The sequence below is a fragment of the Pongo abelii genome, chromosome 21 (genome assembly GCF_028885655.2).
Source record: "Pongo abelii isolate AG06213 chromosome 21, NHGRI_mPonAbe1-v2.0_pri, whole genome shotgun sequence".
NCBI lineage: Eukaryota > Metazoa > Chordata > Mammalia > Primates > Hominidae > Pongo > Pongo abelii.
This window is the reverse complement of record NC_072006.2, coordinates 49037418-49057552: the sequence shown is the minus strand read 5'-3', so window position 1 is coordinate 49057552 and position 20135 is coordinate 49037418. Positions and strand designations below refer to the sequence as shown.

Below are 20135 nucleotides of genomic sequence, written 5' to 3'. Positions count from 1 at the left end.
TGCTGAGATGGTCACGGGGGAGGCGACACAGAGTGTGTGCTGGGTCTGGGCTTGTGTGTTCATCTGAGTATGAATGTGTGTATGAATTCTGGGGTGTCTGTGGGTAAGTGCGAATGCATGAGACTGTGTATGCCTACCTGAACTTCGTGGGGTTTTGTGGCATCTGAGAGTCTCCCTGTGAGGGAGGCCGGGCACCAGGGATGTCCTGCCTGCCTCCCTGAGTGTGTTTGCAGGTCTCTGCGTGAGTCTGCGTGTGTCCGTGGACGTGTCTGTCCCCGCATCTGTGAGGGGGTGGGTCTGTGGGTGTATCTGTCCGGGTGTCTGCGGGGCATGTTGCAGAGTGAATGTGTAGGCGTGGGTGCCTGTTTGAGCTTCTCTGTGGGTGCAGGTGTGAAGCCGAGGGTCTCTGTGTGGGAGGCCGAGTGCCGACCCGCCTGGGCGGGACCCTCTGAGCGCATCCCCTCCGAGCGCGCCCGTGTCTCTAGGAGAGGCCTGTCTGGGTGGGGGACCGGACGCCGGCCTCTCCGCAAGTCGGCCGGCTGAGGGAGGGGGCCGCGGCGGGGTCGGGAACAACCCTCGGACCAGGGCCCAGACAACCTTGCCCCGCGCCTGCCTCCCCGCGCGCACCTGCCGGGCCCGGGGCTGCTAGAAGGGGCCGCAGCCCGCGCCCTCCGGGCCCCCACGCCCCGCAGCGGCGCCCCCTCCCCCGGCGGCACGGATTGGCTGCGGCGCCGCTCCAAGCCCGCCCCGCGCGGCCGGCGGGGGGCGCCGCGGGCCGGAGCACGCTGCGCCGCCACCGCCGCCGCCACCGCCGCCACAGCCGCCGCCGCCGCCGCCGGGAGCACAGCGCTCCTCGGGCTCCGCGCGCCGCCAGCTCCTGGCCCGCCCGCCGGCCCCGCCGCGCCCGCCAGCCCCGCAGCGGAGCCTCGGCCCGGCCCCGGGCCGCCGCCACCACGCCGCGCGCCGTACTCCGCGTCAAGAATGGGGCGGCCAAGCTGCCCAAGCCGCCCGCCGCCGCCGCCGCCGCGGCCGAGGCGCCCGGCGCCGGCGCGGGCATGGAGCGCTCGCAGAGCCGCCTCAGTCTGTCCGCCTCCTTCGAGGCGCTCGCCATCTACTTCCCGTGCATGAACTCCTTCGACGACGAGGACGCAGGTAAGCGCGCGGCCCGCCCCCAGACCCCCGGGGTGTCCCGGGATCCAGGTCCGGTAGCCCCCTCCCCGACCCGTGCGCCCTCCTCCCGACCCGTGCGCCCTCCTCCCCACCCCCAACCCCTGGGAAGGCGCCCCCAGGGTCTCCTTCCGCACCCACGGGACCCCAGGGTCTCCAGGACGCGCTATCTTCTGGCCTTCTCCCCCAGGGACCCCGAGATCGTCTGCATTCACCTTTCCCGCAGGTGGGCCCTTGGGTCGCCAGGACCCATCTCCCTCCTCACCTGCGCCTATTGGAGGCCCGTTGCCTCGTCCCTGGATCTGACCTGCCACCCTCCCTGAGTCTCCTGAATGTGCCCACTCTTCAAGCCCCGGGCTTTGGCCGTCCCACCCTTGGGGCTCCGACGCGCCCCCCGCCATTGGAGGTGGCGCGCAGACCTTACCTCTCCATCTTTGTCTTGGCCGCATCCAGAGGATCCCTGCCCAACACCCCTGCCCGGCGCCCGAGGCCTTGAGCGCCTCCAATTATCTCTCCTCTCCTTCCCTCATGGGCTGGGGCTCCAGACTCCTGCTTCTTATACGCCTGGGGCAGACGGAGGGGAACCGGCCAGGTGACGGCCTTTCCTCCCCTCTCTTCCCGGAGAGAGGTGTAGGGCGGCGCCAACTCTACACTTGTCCGCCCGCTGGTGTGTGCCCCTGACCTCAGGTGCTCTTGTCCCTGGAGTCGCCTTTTTTGGTGGGCTGAAGCCGGCCACCATCCAGCGGCTTGAACCTCCTCCTCCCAGGCCTGCGCACAACCTCAGCCAGAGCGAGAGGTGGGGAGCTGTAGGGAAACCTACTCTTTAGGGCCCTGGGACCCGGCAGAAGGAACATGAGAGCTCCGGATTTGGTTCTGGGGTGAGGAAGGGAATCCACCAACAGGTGGGGTAGCTAGAGGGCTTGGGTGAGAGTTCCCCAAAGAATGCCAGATTGAGATTCGGAATCAGGTTCCAGTCTTCATTCTCTACTTGTTAGCTGTGACCTTGGGCAAGTCATGTCACCTCTGAGCCTGGATTTCCTCATCTCTGAAATGGGGATCATCGTATCGATGCAAGGCTCTGTATGGTGTGAGGGTGGAGTTCAGTGTTTTATAAGCTGAAAATCCCAGAGTCTTTGAATTCAATGGGGGAACAAAACAGGAGTGTATGTGCTGGAAGAGTGTATGTGCTTGAGGAGCAAAATGGTTTCATGGGCACTTTCAAGTCTCTGAGGAAAACATGGACTATCTCTCCCGAAGTGCATATATGCACCATCCACAAAATGTAGCCTACCGTTGTAGGAAGTTCCTGGGCCCAGGTTTAGACTTCTTTGGGGACCCTTGTCTGATCAACCTGGCCACCAAGGTTCTATCATGGGATGAAGTGGTGGTCATGTCTTCCTGCCCTTTCTCCAGAAGAATTTGTTGACTGGTGAATGAATGGGGATAGGTGAGGCAGATCCCCAATAGACCTGTCTTTCTATTGACCTGGAGGTGGGGATGGGAGTAAGGGTAAAGATGATTACTGCAGAGACATTTTACCATTTTTATAATCACCATTTTACAGAAAAAAACAACTGAGGCTCAGAGGTTTAACCTCTGCCTTGATGTAGCTGAGGGAGGTTGTATTATTATTCTGGACAAGGCAAGGTGGGAAGAAGTAGGGGGCTCCCCAACACAGTAGAGTGGCCAGCCGGCCACTTGGCTCTCAAGAGCCAGGCTGGGCAGGAGCATGGGTTTGTAGGAGCACCAGAGGCAGGAGCGGTTTGGTTTTTCTTCAAAGTCATGCTCTGTGTCATGGGTCAAACACCTTGGTCATTGCAGGCTGCAGGCAACTTGCTCTGGTTTCACTTAAGTCAGAACAGATAACTTCAAGTAGTATTAATGATATTTTTAAAGGTCCACTCACGTTTGTTTTTTCCAGCAGGCTTCTTGAAATTCTTTAGTGTTTAACTTGGAAGAGACCTAGAAATCATCTTGTCTATCCCCTTTTTGCCCGCAAATGGGTGGGGGGTGTGTGTGTGACTGAAGCCCTGGAATGGGTGTGTGTGTGTGTGTGTATATATATATGTATATATATATGTGTGTATATATGTATATATATGTGTATATATGTATATATGTATATATGTATATATGTGTATATATGTATATATGTACATATGTATATATGTGTATATATGTATATATGTACATATGTATATATGTGTATATATGTATATATGTACATATGTATATATGTGTATATATGTATATATGTACATATGTATATATGTGTATATATGTCGATATGTACATATGTATATATGTGTATATATGTAGATATGTGTATATATGTGTATATATGTGTATATATGTGTGTGTATATATATATGTGTATATATATGTGTGTGTGTATATATATATGCCAAGGTCATCTAGTGAGGCAGCCACAGAGCTGAGACTAAAATCAGGTTTAAGGTTCTCTTTCCATTAAACCAGTAGCCTTCCCTCTGAAAGAGGATTTTTAAGAAATCCAGACCTTACTGTGTAGAAAATGTTTCCCAGGTGAGGAGGCCTGGGGGTGCGGCTGGCGACCAGGAGTTTGGTTTGGGCATCTTGTGCTCACTGTCTGTTCTTGAGAGATGCTTCAAATTTGGGAGGGGGAGGGAGAAAGTCAACTTTCATTTCCGGAAGAATAATGAATGTCTGGTGAAAGTCGGAAGTAGGCAGCGTTGTCCTGGTGCTCTAATTTCTCTTGTTCTCCTTAAAGTCATTAATTTTCTCCTAAAAGAAGCCTTTTTGGATTTATTCTTTTAAAAGAGCACTGCGCTGAACTGATTTCTAAAAGCAGTGGAATGGTCTCTCCCATACTGGATGCAGGCGTGGCTCCCCCTGCCTCTTCTCCCCTCCCTCCGCTGGCCTTCTTAATGCCTGTCTGTCTCTGCCGGCTCCGTCTCAGAAGTGTGTCCCTGACAGGCCTCTGGCTCATCTAGGAGCCTCCCCTTTGTTGCTGCTTCCAACTCATGTTGAAATGCATCTTTTTCCAACTAGATTGAGCCAGAGCCATCTTCAGAGTTTAGTTGCCATCCTTTTGCTAGTTTCCTGAGAAATGGTGTGAGAAGGAGCCTTTTTCTCATTAGCCTTAACTGGGGCAGAGCACATTCCTGATTTGGACTTGGGATCCTTGGCCATTGGGGTGGGTACAGGAAGCCGAGCCTTCCTCTCACCTCTTTCTAGCCCCCGCTGTGGGCCCAGGGTGCTGGGCATTACTGGTTCCTAGAATTCCTCTCAAGGGGCATCTTCCCTCGTGCACTTTGAACTTATTTCTTGAGATGCTCCTTTTGCCCTCTTTCACAAGGATGCTGGGGCTTTAGGGAAACATGTGCTTGGAGGCTTTTTTTGTGTGTGTGTGTGTATTTTGTTGCCCAGCCCTGTTGGCACTGGGTTTGTAATCGGGGAGGAGTTAGACACGTGGCCTCAGTTTCTTATCTGTAAGGAAGAAGAAAAATAATAACATGGACTGCATAGGGTTAACATTTTACAAATGATTACCTTTGTGCGAGACATATTCCCAGGCATTTTAAATATATTAACTCATTCCTCATAGCAAGCCTATCAAACTGCTATCCTGTTAACATCCCCATTTTCAGATGAGAAAACTGAGGCACAGACATATTAATTCCTTCAAGGTCACTCAGCCAGGAGTGAGGGAATGAAGCCTTGAACTTCGGCAATCTGACCCAAGCATCTATGCTTTTAATAAACTATTGTGCAGAAGTCTTAGTACAGTACCTGGCATGAGGTGGGTTCTCACTATATGTTAGCTGTTATCTATCTTATTACTGAGAAAGAGTTGTTTCTGAACATGACCGTAGAAAAGAATCTGTGGGTTTGGGGAGGGGATAAGGCTAATTCTCAAAATGCTTGCTTTATAATTTTAATAGGCTAATCTTATTGCATCGTTATAGTTATTAAGGTAGAGCTGGGCCCTCCTTCTTTGAAGTGGCTTAAACATAGGGATTTGGGAGACTCGCCTGCCAGTCAAGAGGGTGGGGAGGATTTCAGCCACTGGTTCTCTGCTCTTCCTGACCACTTCATTTGCACCAGTCACATCTACAGTCCCAGCCCTGACACTGTGCCTTGGGGCCTAGCTGGGGAGCTGGGGTGTCTCTAGTTTCCAATAGATGCCAAAGGGGGTTGTTACATCAGGGTCTGGAATTGAGCCTGGTGTTCCTGAGCCTAACCAAGTGGTTTCAGCGTCCAGTTCTCCCCCTCCCGCCTGGGAGAAGGGCGGAGAAGCTGGAGCAGCCAGCTCTGATTTGCCCATAGGATGGAAGCTTCGATCCAGCGCAGGGAGGAGGTTGCCATGGCAACACCAGCCAGCTACCGGTCCCTCTTCTAGCGGTTTGGGCCACATCTCTGAGCTGGAAAGCCCTTCCTGGCACCACCCTCTTCCGCTCAGACCAAATCTTTGGGCTGGGGGCGGGGTGGGATAGTGGATGGGATCCAAAAACTAGTACCACAGCGCCCCGCTCCCCATTTTTGGACAGAGGGAAATGTAGGGGGTAGTCTGAGTACTTCTGGGTGATGAGGCGGCGATACCCATATCCTGCCAGACAGATCCTGGCAGGGAGAATCAGAGTTCCGATTTCTTCCCACACCCCCAGGCACCTGGAATGACCTCACTGGAGTTCTCCCCCTCCCACTTTATTCCATTTGGCAGAGTTTTCTTTCCCAGACCAAGTGCTAACTTTTGTCCTTGAAACTTGACCTGAGCTTTTTCTGGGAAACAAAATGTCCTGCTGTCTCACCCCTTCCCTCTAAGATGGTGGGAATGAATCCGTCAGCCCTAGAAGGAAGCTGGCAGGGTGGATGAGGGAGGAGGCCTTAAAATATCCTTCATGATCAGGACCACGTGGAGGCATGAAGTTGCAGCTTTGAAGCCTCAACTCCCACCCTCACCCTCCAGGGCAGGACACTTCCTCTCTGACCACACCCCCCTTCCCGTTTTCTTAATGTTTTCAGAGCTGGGCAGAACTCCTGTAGATTTGGATAAGTGAAGCATGATGGAGAATCGAACCAGTTGTTCCCATAGTTCAAGTAGAGGGGTGGGGTAAGAGTGTGGACGCAAACCACTTTATTTATTTATTTATTTACTTTGAGGCAGGGTCTCCCTCTGTTGCCCAAGGTGGGGTGCAGTGGTGCGATCTCAGCTCGCTGCAATCTCTGCCTCCCAGGCTCAAGTGATCCTCTCACTTCAGCCTCCCAAGTGGCTGGGACTACAGGCATGCACCACCACCCCTGGCTAATTTTCTTTTTTTTTTCTTTTTGTTGAGATGAGGTTTCACTATGTCACCCAGACTGGTCTCAAACTCCTGAACTCAACGATCCTCCCGTCTTGGCCTCCCAAAGTGCTAGGATTACAGGCATGAGCCACCATGCCCAGCCCAAACCACTTTATTTTAATGAAATTATCCTGAAAGAATGATCTTAGAAAATCAGGTGCATGAGGATTCACGCCTTACCCCATTGTACAGATCACTGGTCTGCAGGTCTGCTCTGGTGCAATCAGCGCTCTTTCCTTATCTTCTGTCTGTCTTAGGCACCCCCTTCCCCATCCCCAAGCCCCTAGACTCCTGGCTCCAGCTTCCTCGGTTTGCAGCTGCCATAGGCCCACCTGGTTCTGTTTGGTGGGAAGGGGGAGAGAGGTCCATCTACCTTGTTTCCCTTTCAGGATGTGGCTCTGCATCCCTCCCCACTCCCTGCTAGAACCAGAGGCAGAGCCAGTTCCAACTGAAGGCTGAGTGGGGGTGAAGGGAGAGATGTGGAGGAGAGCGAGAATGGAAGGAAGCCTTCACCCTCAGCCGACCCTCTTGCCTGTCTGAGGGACTTTTTTCTACTTTGCCTCCTCTGTATCTTTTCTTTATGGCCGTAGCAACCATCATTCCATCATGTCTTTTAAAAATTGCTGGAAAGGTGCCACTTTTGGTGAATGTGCTCAAAAGGGTGCAGTATCTCCCCCACTATAAACCTTCCCCCATTCTGCATTCCTCGTCAGTTCCACTGCCTTTTGTATTAGAAAGATAACTGGGCTTGGATTTGAATCCGCTCTGGCTCTGACCTCAAGTAAGTCTCTTGACCTTCCTGAGCCTCATCTGGAAAAAAAGGGTTAATTATTTTTGTTCGAGCATCTCTCAGGATTATAAAAATAAAATGATTGATGGGCTTGCTTGGCCATGCTCATTGCTTTCTGTGATTGCACTGAATCCTATGGCAACCTGAAGGGGTAGCTGCTGTTGCAGATGTACCCATTTTGCAGATGAGGAAAGCCAGGCAGCTCAGAGCAGTTGAATTCATGACTTTCTCAGGTTTAGGGTGGCAATTCAAACCCAGGTGTGTTTGACTCTAGGCCATCTTCTGCTTCTGGGCATGAAATGAGATCCTGGGTGGGACAGGACTGTGTAAGCTCCTGGGGCTGTGCTTGTGCTGTCAAAACAGCAGGTGACAAAGGCCTGGGTGTGATGTGCCCCACCAGGGTCCACCAGCCCGCTACAATCCACCCACCCATTGGAGTGCCTTCCCGGCCACTGGTTCCTGGTTGATCCCTGTCACAGTTGGCCCTCAGCTGCCGTGGCTGCCTGGCCTCCTTGAAGAATCCAGTTGTCTGCCCTGGCCCTGGGGGCCAAGCCATTACCTACCTCTCCAGACTGATGTAGGCCAGTGCTGGATTATATTTAACGCTGTGCTATTTCCACTTGACAGCTCCAGAGCGCCATCCCCCCTCCCCTTTTTTCCTTCCTCCCCCCTCCCCTTCTGATTCACTCGGAAACTGAGGAGGCTGATGTCAGTGCCTTATTCTTAGCCCCCGTAATTGTAACTGCATTTAGCAGTGCGCACTTCATTAACAGTTTCTGCGACGGGGGAGTGAGATGACTGTGTGGCTGGGCAGGGATGTGGATGGGGGTGGCGAGAGGGCAGCTGCTGCCAGGACCCTGGCCAGCTGCCTTCTCTGGATGGACCAGCTGGGCTACTTCCAGGTCTGGCTTTCCAAGACTGGAAGTCTTGGAAGGACCCTTGGAGAGCATCTAGCCCATTTCCTCATTAAGCAAGTAGGGAAACAGGCTCAAAGAGGCAAAGTGGCTTGCCAAGGTCACATATTAAGGATCCAGAGCTCTGACCTCTGAGTCCAGGTTTTCTTTTCTGGTATTTATTCATTCAGCTAGTAGTTAATGAGCTGCTCAGTGTTGAACAATGTTCTAGGTGCTAGGGTGCTAGGGATATATCAGGGAACAAGTCAGACATGGTTTCTGCTCTCAGGGAGTTATATTCTGGGGTGGGGGAAACAGACAATAAATAGGTAACCAATTCAATAAAGAATTTCAGGTTCTGTTAAGTGGAATGAAAATGGAACGATGATGGGCTAGGAGATAATGTTAAGTAAGGTAGTCAAGGGAAGGCTAAGGAGGTGATATCTGAGATAAAGCCTAAATGACAAAGAGCCAGCAATGGGAATATGAGGAGGAAGAGTGTTCCAGGCAGAGGGAATAGCTGTGCAAAGGCCCTGAGGTCAGTGCGAGTTTGAGTTTTAGGGAATAGAAAGCAGACCAGTGTGGCTAGAGATTACAGACCAGTGTGGTTAGAGAGAGAAGATCAGAGAAGGGGGCAAATTATCTCAGCCTTGTAGAGGATAAAGATTATCCGATGTGGGAACTGAGGTCCAAAGAAGGAAAAGAAAAGGCCCCCAGCTGGGTGAAGTTAGAGAGAGGCCAAGAACTCATACCTCCTGAATCCCTGTTTTTTATGTTCCTTAGGCGCAGATGGCTGTGCCTTTAAATGCATAACGCAGCTTCCTTTCACATTGTAGCTGGAAGGCACTGTGGAGTCCAGGCTGGGTTCTTTCTGCTCTCCCTGCCTGCCTCCACCCCTCTTGGAATCTCACCTGACCCAGACTGATGATGTAGGTGTGAGAGACCCTGGGGAACTTCCATGGATGGACAGAAAGAACATAGCTTTGGAATCTGACAGATCTGAATTTTCATCTTGACTGCCACTTCTAAATTGTATGACTGTAGGCAAACTGCTTCAACCCTCTGGGGTTCAATGTCTGCATCTGTAAAATGGGGCATAATAATGGTAAATACTCAAGAGGGTTATAGTAAGGAGTAAATGACATCATGCACACAACACACCTAGCCCAGAGCTGGACGTGTGGAATAACGTGTCCTTTGCTATGAGGATTAATGGATGAGAGTGCGTGTTTAACCCTTGGCACATAGTAGGTTCCCAGTCGTTGGTAGCAGCTGCAATTGTCACAGTGGCTGTTGTCAGTTTAAATGGGTTAGAGCAGGGCCACCAAACTTGAGTGAGCCTCAGAATCCTCTGGAGGGCTTCTTAACGCAGACTGCTGGGCCCACCCAGAGTCTCTTATTTAGTTTGGGGGCAGGAGGGACTTGAGGATTTCATTGCTAACAAGTTCCCAGGTGATGTAGATACAGATGGTACTGATCCAGGGACCCTACCTTGAGAACCACTGGGTTGGAGGAAAAGGCTGGAGAGAAATGAAGGGGTCTTGCCAACGTGGGATATCTCCTAGCTCCTGATGTCTTAGATGCTGGGACATTGGGTACCAAATTCAGTCCTGGGTATGGTCTTCAGGCCCTCTTGTTTCTGTCACAGAGTCTATGATCCAAATAAGTCTCAGCTGCTGCCTGCATTGTGCCGGGTTTAACACGTAGGCCCTCATAAAGCCTCTAGGAAGTCATTTGTACAAAGGATAAGTGAGTCAAAATGAGCAATGCATCAGGCCATGAGACCATTGCATGGGATATTGGACCCAGACAGCTCTGGGAATTCTGAGGATTCAGGTCTAGCTCCTTTTTTGTCCAGACAGAACAGGACATGGTCCCTTTTCTGCATTGGGAAAAGGGAGGGCTATGTGTTAAAACCAGGAAGTTCATTTGAGGACAAGCCTCTACTGGGAAGAAGTAAATCAAAGGAATCATCAATGTAAAGGGGGCAAAGTGCTGGGAAATGCTACTGAGGGAGTTTACTGAGTCAGTTTATTCAGATGTTTCTAAGAAAGGGGTCGCTGATAATTTTCTAGGGAAGATTGGGGTCTAGCTCAGGTTGGAGGCAGGGGACCAACCTTATGATGTGATGAGATTCTCACCCAGCCCCATACAACTCAGAATCTGAAGACAAAGGCACTTAAAAATAGTTTCCAAGTGGGACTTGTCCTAAACTGATGGGAAATACCCTCTGTGAGGGGTGGCTTGGGATAGTAAAAATGAGCGGACTTGGGAGGCCCAAAGACCTGAGTTTGCATCTCTGGCCCTTTCTAGCTGTGCATTGTGACTGTGGTATATAATTGATCTAGGCCTCAGCCTGTCCTTTGCAAAATGGAGTTAGAGATACCTTGTGAGAATTCGAGAGGATGTATGTATAACACATATAAGACATCCAAGTGATGGAAGCTGCTGCCTTTCCTTTTCCTGTAGACTTCATAAAAATGATGATGTGCACATCTGGGTGGAGGAAGGGTGGGATGGGGCAGCACACAGCTGGCGTCAGGCCTTCTCGCTCTGGTCTAGGTATGTGGTGTTTACTGTGTGCACAGTGGAGCCTGAAAGGCTGCATTAAGAGTGAAGAGAGAAGGACTTTGTTCATCGCCGAGTCTCAGTGTCTCCTACACCCACTTTTCTTTGACTCTTTGGGCCTCAGTATCCCTGCCTGCAGAGTGAGAGTCTGGTGGGCTTGGTTTAGATATACCCAGAGTCTCCCAGAGAAGGGAGGACACTTATACAGGCCCTCCAGTTCCTCCTTTGTATTCCCCCGACTCTGCGATAGCCCCCAGATGGTTATTTTTCATCCCCAGAGTGCCCCCTCCTGCCAGTTTCTCTCTAGCTGATCTTTGCTTCATTGGTCCTTGGATAATTTTTAAAGTATTTTTTTGGATTAGGTAATATATGCAGATGCTACATTTTAAACACATAAAAAATATCCGGGGGAAGTGTCCTGGGCACCCCTGTCTTCTGATCCTTCTGTCCCATCCCCGGTACAAGCACTGTTGTCAGCTTTTGTAATGCTTTATGCTGTTATTACTGCTGATAACATAGATACATAGTAAAAAAGCCGAACAGCACCAGAGGACATCCAAAGAAATGGCATCTCCCTCCTACTCAGCAATCCAGTCCCACTCCCACAAGCCGCCATCACACTCTTTCAGGCTACCAGTTTTTTCTTATTTTCCTGTTTTTGAATTCTTATTAAGCACTTATGGCGGTGCCCATCCCTGTGCCAGGCACTGTGAGAGTTCCAGAGAAGTTGGGTTGCACTAGGCAGTATAGCATGGTGAAAGTAACGAGCTCCACAGCCAGATAACCTGGATTTGAATCTTGGCTCTGCCGCTTATTGGCTGTGTGACTCTGAGCAAGTCACTTAACCTCCCTGAGCCTGTTTCCTCATCTGCAAAACGGGCTTATCATAGCCCCTTCCTGCCTCGAAGGTGTCAAGAGGATTAGATGAGTAAATATTGGTAGAGAGCCTGGTACACAGTAAAAGTGTCTTAAGAGTGTTGGCTGTCATTATTTTAGTTGAAAGTCCCTCTGAGGTCATCTACTGTGGCTATCTTAGTTGAGGCCCAGAGAGCAATCTCAATTGGCCTGAAGCCTCACAGGAGGTCTGTGGCACTGATGTTTCTGGATACACAGCTCAGGATCTCTCCCCGCCCCCCGAGGCACCCCAAGGAGCCATCATGGATACTGCGGCACCTGAGGCCTCAAGTCTGCTCCCTTCATCTCCAGCACTCAGTGTCCCTAGTGAATGCCACCTGGAGTCGCCCTGAGAGTGGGTGGAAAGATATGTCACTAGTTGGGTTCTCTAACGAAAATTAATTAGTTCCTCAGCAAATGTCTTGAGCAGCATCTTTCATCAGCCTGGGCCCAACACCAAGACTGGACCAGGTGCCTCCAGGGCCCATCCAAGCCCCGGCCGAGCCACCCCCGAGCCATCTGGCCTCAGGAAACTACCATTTGTGCCCAGCTTCTACTGGACATGCTAAGTCCTCGCAGAGGGACCCCCAAACTGGGCAGCTGGGCCCTGAGGGGAGTCAGGTGTGTGGCTCTAGCAAGGGAGAATTTTTTTTTTTTTTTTCTGAGATGGAGTCTCACTCTGTCGCCCAGTCTAGAGTGCAGTGGCATGATCTCAGGTCACTGTAACCTCTGCCTCCTGGGTTCATGTGATTCTCCTGCCTCAGCCTCCTGAGTGGCTGGGACTACAGGCGCATGCCACCACACCCAGCTAATTTTTATATTTTTAGTAGAGATGGAGTTTCACCATATTGGCCAGGCTGGTCTCGAACTCCTGACCTCAGGTGATCTGCCCACCTCAGCCTCCCAAAGGGCTGGGATTACAGGCATGAGCCACCACACCCGGCTCAAGGGAGAATTTAACATGTACCTTCTTCTCTGGACTTTCCCCAGAAGTCACTTGATTTTGTAACAAATACAGAAAAACAGGAGAACTCTTCCCTCCTGTTTCCACTGTCTTAGCCTGAGACGTGGATTTTTGTGCAAGTGCTCTGCGGGAGTGCTCGCAGGTGAAACCTGCAAGAAAGGGAGAGGGAGACACAGCATGAGGCAGGAGAAGCAGCAGCCAGAAATGGGCACTTGGCTGCAGGCTAACTTCAGCCAGATCCTGGTGAGCTCTGGAGAATGGATGGCATGGCAGGGTTGACTAGGCTTTGGTACTCCTATAGCAGGGTAGTCCCCCGAGGGCATAACTGTTGGGGCAAGGCAGCTCCTATGAGCTAAGGGCAGTTGTCCAAAGATGGGACAGCTGTGAGCCGGCACCACCAGATACTCATGGCAGCTGAGTGATGGGGGACCTGCTTAGCACGGGGGATCTGGCCAGGACACCAGTGGGGTCCACTCACCCACTGTCTGGGAACCCCTGACTACAGAGTGGTGAGAGTGGGTGTGCTCAGCTCTGTGCTGAGCAATGTCCAACCCTCGTTTCAGGTCACGCTCCACAAGGTGGGCATAGTCATTACATTCGGCCATATGGAGAAATTGAGCATCTGGATGGACTTCTGACTTGGCCAGGGTCACACAGCTAGTGAGGGGCAGAACAGGACTTCAAACCCAGGCCTATTCCAACACTTGTGTTCTTTCCAGCATTCTGTACTGTATTTAATGTTTTTCATGAATATATACATGTATCTCATGCTTCTTTGTGGGCCTCTTTCCAAGTCCCTCTTTGGAGGGTGCCTGTCCTGACTTTCTACTTTGCACCTTGCAGACATGAAGTCCTTTGTGTCTGACAAAGGATTTTAATATATTTGAGCCTGCCTGATCCTCATGAAAAGTTGGCCGTGTATCCAGAGAGGAGGGCAGAGGCCCTAATAGGTGGCCTGAGGTGAAAGCAGAAGGGGTAGTTGATTTGTCATGGGATGAGCCCTGGATTTGTCATAAAGAAACCTGGGTTTGAGATCTCATTTCTGCCAGTTTGCCAACTGACCTTGGGCAAGTCATTCCCCTCTTTGAACTTTGGTTTTCTCATTAGATGAACAGGTTCACAGCTATAAGCAGTAGGTAACCTACAGGTGTTTTAATGATACTGCATATATCAAAGACACATGGCAAGGCTCTGACTGGGGAGTGCAGGAAGGGTCTCAAACCAAGGCTGACCTCTGCCTTTGCTGAGAGACAATGTGTGTGCAGGGAACAGCTTTAAATTAGGCCTCGTCTATAAAATGGGCATGATGACACTTGCCCTGCTCTCCTAGTTTAGGTTTTCCCAGAACAGAGCCTGACACAAGGAATCAAGTACAAGTATTAGGGAAAACCACCTGAAACTGCCATTCTATTAGTGGAAGCAGTCTAATAGAATTTTGTATGCTTCATATGGTTCACAAAGGTGATGGATGAAACCCCAGGATGGGAGTGAGAAAGTGAGGCAGAGAAAGAAGTCAGGAGACTGTGTATTATCAGGCAGGTTACACCAAGCAAGGGCAACTGGAGTTTAGTCTTGCTGGGGACTTCTGGGGAGACAGTGTAGCAGAACTCAGCAAGCTGCTTCTGTAAAGGGCCAGACAGTAGATATTTTAGTCTTTGCAGGAATACAGTCTCTGTTGCAACTGCTCAATCATGAAGTTGTAGTGAGAAAGCAGCCCCAGACAATATGTAAATGAAAGGGTGAGCTGTGTTCTAATAAAACTTTATTTACAAAAATAGGCAGCAAGATGGATTTAGTCCGAGGCCCATAGTTTGCAGACTCCTGGGGTAGAACACACGCTTTAGTTATCCCACCCAGGAAAGAGGGAGCTCAGGTATTTATACAGCAGTTCCCATCAGTCATTGGTTAAGAACTGCTAGGGAAGATCGGAGAGTTGGTTATTGCCTGTTTTTTTCCAGCCTGCCATGGGTGGTAGCCCTCAGGCAGAGAAATGCAGGTGCTGGCAATAGGAGACTGGGCCAGGACAAGGGGTTAGGACATGAGGAATGACAGCATTGCTCACTCCAGCTCAGGGGAATGGCTTGTTTGACTATTTGGAGAATGTACTAGAAAGGCACAGGATGAACAGAGGAAACAAGTGTTATATAGAGCCAGGTTAGTTGACTTCATATTTCCAGCTCTTCCAAGCATTTGTTCCTTCCAGGCAAAACCCATCTTCTTCATATTTGACAGTCTTGTTTGAGTTTTCTCCCTCCATGCCTCTACTTAGGCCATTACCTCAGCTGGGATGCCTGATGTCTCCTTCTCCAGGGCTCCAGGGTCACCTCCTCCAGGAAGCACACCCTTCTTCTCTAGGGTGGAGGTGACCATTCCCGGGAGCCCCTGTGGTACTTTGCTTTTCTCCTTCTCCAGTGCTTGCACAGTCTGGCTTTTCACTTTTTCACTGTCACACTGTGGGCCCCTGCAGGGCAGGGACTGTGTGATTCCCATCTGCATCCCACCGATGGGCACTGACTTGGGAAAGACAGGGTTGAATCCCAAGCCCCTCCCTTTCTCCCCTTCTCTCTCCTCTCCTTCCTCCCCACTCTATTTCCTTCTTTCTTCTCCAGTAGTTGCTCTTGGCCAAGCCCTGTTCTGGTGACCTAAGGCAAGTCCAGTCTTTGTTGTCATGGAATTACATTCTGGTTCCTGGGGTGAGGGGAGGTGTTGGACATTACACAGCTTGAAGAAGCAACTAATAATCCGATCATGCCTGTGATAAAGAGTCATACAAGACAAGTACAGGGTGCTGGGAAAGGCCATGGCAGGGAGAACTGACATGTTGGGTGGGGGTCACAGGGAGGGGGACAGCTCAGCAGAGACCTGAGGTGTGAGTAGCGTTGGCCAAGTGAAGACACGGCAGGGGGAGAGGGGATGAGACAGGATGCTGTGAACAGACTTGATAGTGATGGGAAGGGGGATGGAATCCTGGACTCCCTGGCTGTCTCTCCCGCTCCCGCTCCCCTCTCCCCACAGATGGAAATAACTATAATTGCTTCTACATGACAGAATTATGGATAGTTTTTGCTTTCTAGTTTGTGCTTTTTTTGTATTTTCCAGATTTTCTACAATGGGCATATCATGGTAAAAATTAAGGGCTTCAGAGTCTGGAGACCACACTCTCCTTAGCTGCTGCGTGACCTGTTCCACATTATTTTTCACTTGGTGGTGCTTCTGTTTCTCTCCCTGTAAAAGGCCGATAAAGATAATTAACAAATTGAACAATGAGAACACATGGACACAGGAAGGGGAACATCACAGTCTGGGGACTGTTGTGGGGTGGGGGGAGGGGGGAGGGATAGCATTGGGAGATATACCTAATGCTAGATGACGAGTTGGTGGGTGCAGCGCACCAGCATGGCACATGTATACATATGTAACTTACCTGCACATTGCACACATGTACCATAAAACCTAAAGTATAATAATAATAATAATAATAATAAAAGAAAAAAAAATTTTTGCAAAAAAAAAAAAAAAAAAAAAAAAGATAATTAACATGGCTTACATGGCACCCCTTGCATTCTGACACTTCACTTCCATTCACTCATTCGAGCCCCAAAACTACTCTGTGAGGTTGTTTTGGGGGCTATCTCTATTTTTTTTTTGGAGATGGAGTCTCGCTCTGTCGCCCAGGCTGGAGTGCAGTGGCACGATCTTGGCTCACTGCAAGCTCTGCCTCCCGGGTTCACGCCATTCTCCTGCCTCAGCCTCCCAAGCAGCTGGGACTACAGGCGCCTGCCACCACACCCGGCTAATTTTTTGTTTTAGTAGAGATGGGGTTTCTCTGTGTTAACCAGGATGGTCTCGATCTCCTGACTTCATGATCCGCCTGCCTTGGCCTCCCAAAGTGCTGGGATTACAGGCGTGAGCCACCGTGCCTGGCTGGCTATCCCTATTTTATAGATGAGGAAACTGAGGCACAGAGACATTAGGGAAGTTGCCCAAGATCACCCAGGGTCCAAGGCAGGATTCAAGTCCAGCTCTTTGGGCTCTGGAGCTTTGCCACTTGGCTCCATTGCCTACCTCACAGGGTAGGGGTGAGAGGACACCTGTGAAGCCCTTAGCACAGTGTGTGGTACATAGTTAGTGCTCAGTAAATGTTAGCTCTTGTTAGTATTAGCAGTTGTGCAGGGGCCCTGAGGCAGGAGTAGGCCATGGTCTTTTGAAAGCCCAGGGAAAGGGGTATGTGTTTGGGAGGTGGCAGAAGTGGATGATACTAGGCCTTTAAAGGTGAGGCTCTTGGGCTTGAGCTTAAGGTCAGTTGGAACCCCTCTTGGGTTTTTAGCAGGGATGTGACAAACTCAGATTTGGGGTTTGCCAATCTTTAAATACCTCTCTGGCTGCAGGCAAGCAGTGAAGCCAAGAGACCCAGAGATGGCTCCCTTTGGTTATAGTGGCTCTCTCCCCAGACAGATCTGACCATCTACCCCTAGTTCTCAGGCCAGGATAGTAATATCTCCTGGTGTCTGGGCTGGCCGCGTGGGCCAGTGCGCAAGAGACAAAAAAAGTCAGCAGTGTGTCACCAGGCTGGTCTGGTGATGCCGGGAGGCTGGGAAGTGCTGGTTTGAAGGCAGGAACAAATTACTCTCCTGGAGACAAGGCCAGGCCAGTTCCTGCCGTGTTACATTATTAAATTTGTAATCTTCATTCTAATACTTTCCAGCAGTGAATAAGAACCAAATTTAAAATGCCGGCTTTATATTTCTGGAACGAAGCTCTTTGTCAAGAACTCTTGAAGCCCATAATTTCTCTCCGGAGGTAAATGTCTAAGTCTTTAAAAAATTAAAATAAAAAAATAAAGGAAAACCACCCTTTAGTTAAGGCTAAGTTTGGATGGTTGGCAAACTCAACCCTGGTCAGGAATTGGGAGTGGGGTCTGAATGTCTCCAGCCTCAGAAAAGGCCCAGCCTAGGACAGGGCCTACAGATGCGACTCCTCAATCTGAGCCTTGCTGGGGAAGAAAACGAGAGAAACTTCATGCCTACCTCACCCCCAAGTGGTTGGTACAAGTGTTGATTTGGGAAACGGTTTGGTAAAAATTGGAGACCACAATTCCCAAAGGAATCACCCCTTATAAACCTCTTGTGAATTTTCTCATGACCCATTTGGTGAATATCAGACCTGGCTGGTGGTAGCATTGGGTACTGTCTCATTCCTGCCTTTATTTTTAGAGACAGGGTCTCACTCTGTCACCCAGGCTTGGAGTGCACTGGCTCAGTCATGGCTCACTGAAGCCGCAAACTCTCGGGCTCAAGTGATCCTCCTGCCTCAGCATCCCAAAAAGCTAGGACTACAGGTACATGCCCACACGCCCAGCTAATTTTATTTTTTTGTAAAGACAGGATCTCGCTATGTTTTCCAGGCTGGTCTTGAACTCTTGGGCTGAAGCAGTCCTCTCACCTTGGCCTCCCAATACACTGGGATTACAAGCACGAGCCACCATGCCCAGCCTTCATTTCTACCTTTAGACCTGGGCAAGGAGGGCCCTGATCTGGGGTCGCCAGCATTACTGGAATGTTCTCTGACCCTCCTCCAGTCAGGCCTCTGGCTTCACTCTTGTTGAGTGAAGGGAATATTACCCACCTGAACTCCTCCTTCTAGGCCTGTTCTAGACATGAGGACCCTGAAATTCCCTGCCCAAATGGCCCTGAGTCAGCTTTCAGGGTCTGTCTCGACCCCTTCCCTGGCTTCATTCTCCTGAGGATGGATGCATCCATCGGTAATATCCTGAGGGTGGCCCTGAAGGCGCTGTTTGTGGAGGCGACAGGCGGCACAGATGTGCAGAGTGAGCCCTCTGGATATGGGAGCAGAGGGAGAAAGGGTGGACCATGGCTGAGGGCTGGCTCCCTCCCCACTCCGTATTCATCTGTGGCACTTGGAGGATTCTAAATTTGAACTGTCCTGGCCTTGAAGGTCATTATGAAGACATATTTGTCAGAATGAAAGGATAGAACATATTTTATTTAAGAGCCTGATTTATAACTTTTACATATTTAGAATAAGTATGAGGTCCTCCATTTGTACTCCTGCCCTGGGCCCCACAATCTTGGAGGGGCCTTTGTGTTATCCTTAGAACTGAGAGTGAGCACAGCCCAGGGTGGCCCTTCCCCTCATGGTCCCATAACGAGGGGCTGGTCCAGACACAGTGCTTATATGGCATCCTTATGCAAGTTAGAGGAAGGCACTTCTCTCCCTATCCCCATCCTGGTGGTTGAATTTTAAAAACGCTGCCTCCTCTAGGAGGATGAATCGGAACAAGGTTCCCCTTTCTCCAGTGCCAGCAGGGTGCACGGCTGGACAAGGGAAAACAGGCTGTACCTCTGCTTATGCCCCTTCTCAGTCGGGCATTTTTGTGCAGGGAGCACTCTGTCCGGGAGTTCATCTGACCCCACAGACCCGAACCAGACCTGAAAGGAAAGTGCTGAGACTGGTTTCCGGAGATAGCCACCAAGTCATTTTACATTTTTAATGATCATCCTCATTATGATAGTAATATTTATTATTTCATATATGCCAGGTATTCTGAACACTTTACCTGGATAATCTTACTGAAATGTCAGACTATGAGGGGTATACCATTGTCATACCCATTGTGCAGATGAGGAAACTAAAGCTCAGAAAGGACAGGCCCATCTTTGGCCCAGGGCCATTCAATAATAAGTTCAGGCCGGGCACGGTGGCTCACGCCTGCAATCCCAGCACTTTGGGAGGCTGAGGTGGGTGGATCTCCTAAGGTCAAGAGTTCAAGACCAGCCTGACCAACATGGAGAAACCCCATCTCTACTAAAAATACAAAATTAGCTGGGCATGGTGGCACATGCCTGTAATCCTAGCTACTCAGGAGGCTGAGGCAGGAGAATCACTTGAATCCAGGAGGTGGAGGTTGCGGTGAGCCAAGGTCACACCACTGTACTCCAGCCTGGGCAACAAGAGCGAAACTCCGTCTCAAAAAATATATATATATTATAATAATAAATTCAAACACAGATCTGCCTGATGCTCGAGTCTGTGAACCTACCCACTGCTCAGCACTGCCCTGGATCATATTTTACAGCATTCTTTATGCAGTCAACACATATTCACTGGCCCACTCCAGTGTGCTGGGCACTGAAGTTATGGTGCTAAATAGGACCAGGACCTTCTCAGCCCAGAAGAAAAGACAAGCAGAGCAGATAATGGTGATTCCATTCAGCAGAGAGTGCTGAGTCCCACCTTGAAGGGTGAGAGGCTGATTACCAGGCTGGATGTGGGGAAGGTGCCCCAGATCACCGGGGTCCTATGTGGTTAGGAAGAAGCTTCCTGGGGTTTATTTATGTCTCAGTGAGGCAAAGCAGGTACATTAGGAAGTGGACACAGGGAAGAAATGGAGCTAGGAAAGGGAGTGGGTGGGACCAGGATCAGCTCCTTCTTGGAGATGCGAGTTATAGCATCATCGTCAGGCCTCTGGGGCCTCTGCTTAGAGGAGCAGGACTTAATATCCACCCCCTACCACC

At 50.4% G+C, this 20135-nt stretch overlaps 1 protein-coding gene across 2 annotated transcripts in view; it reads left to right on the top strand.

The window, feature by feature from the left end:
- The first annotated feature begins 778 nt into the window (after window positions 1-778).
- Window positions 779-20135, top strand: part of RIMS4 (regulating synaptic membrane exocytosis 4) — a 60421-nt gene continuing 41064 nt past the window's right edge. For both annotated transcript variants that reach the window (XM_024239035.2, XM_024239036.3), the window contains exon 1: window positions 779-1152. In XM_024239035.2, the coding sequence (XP_024094803.1) occupies window positions 1056-1152 (97 nt within the window). In that variant the 5' untranslated portion in view covers window positions 779-1055. The remainder of the gene's footprint in view (window positions 1153-20135) is intronic.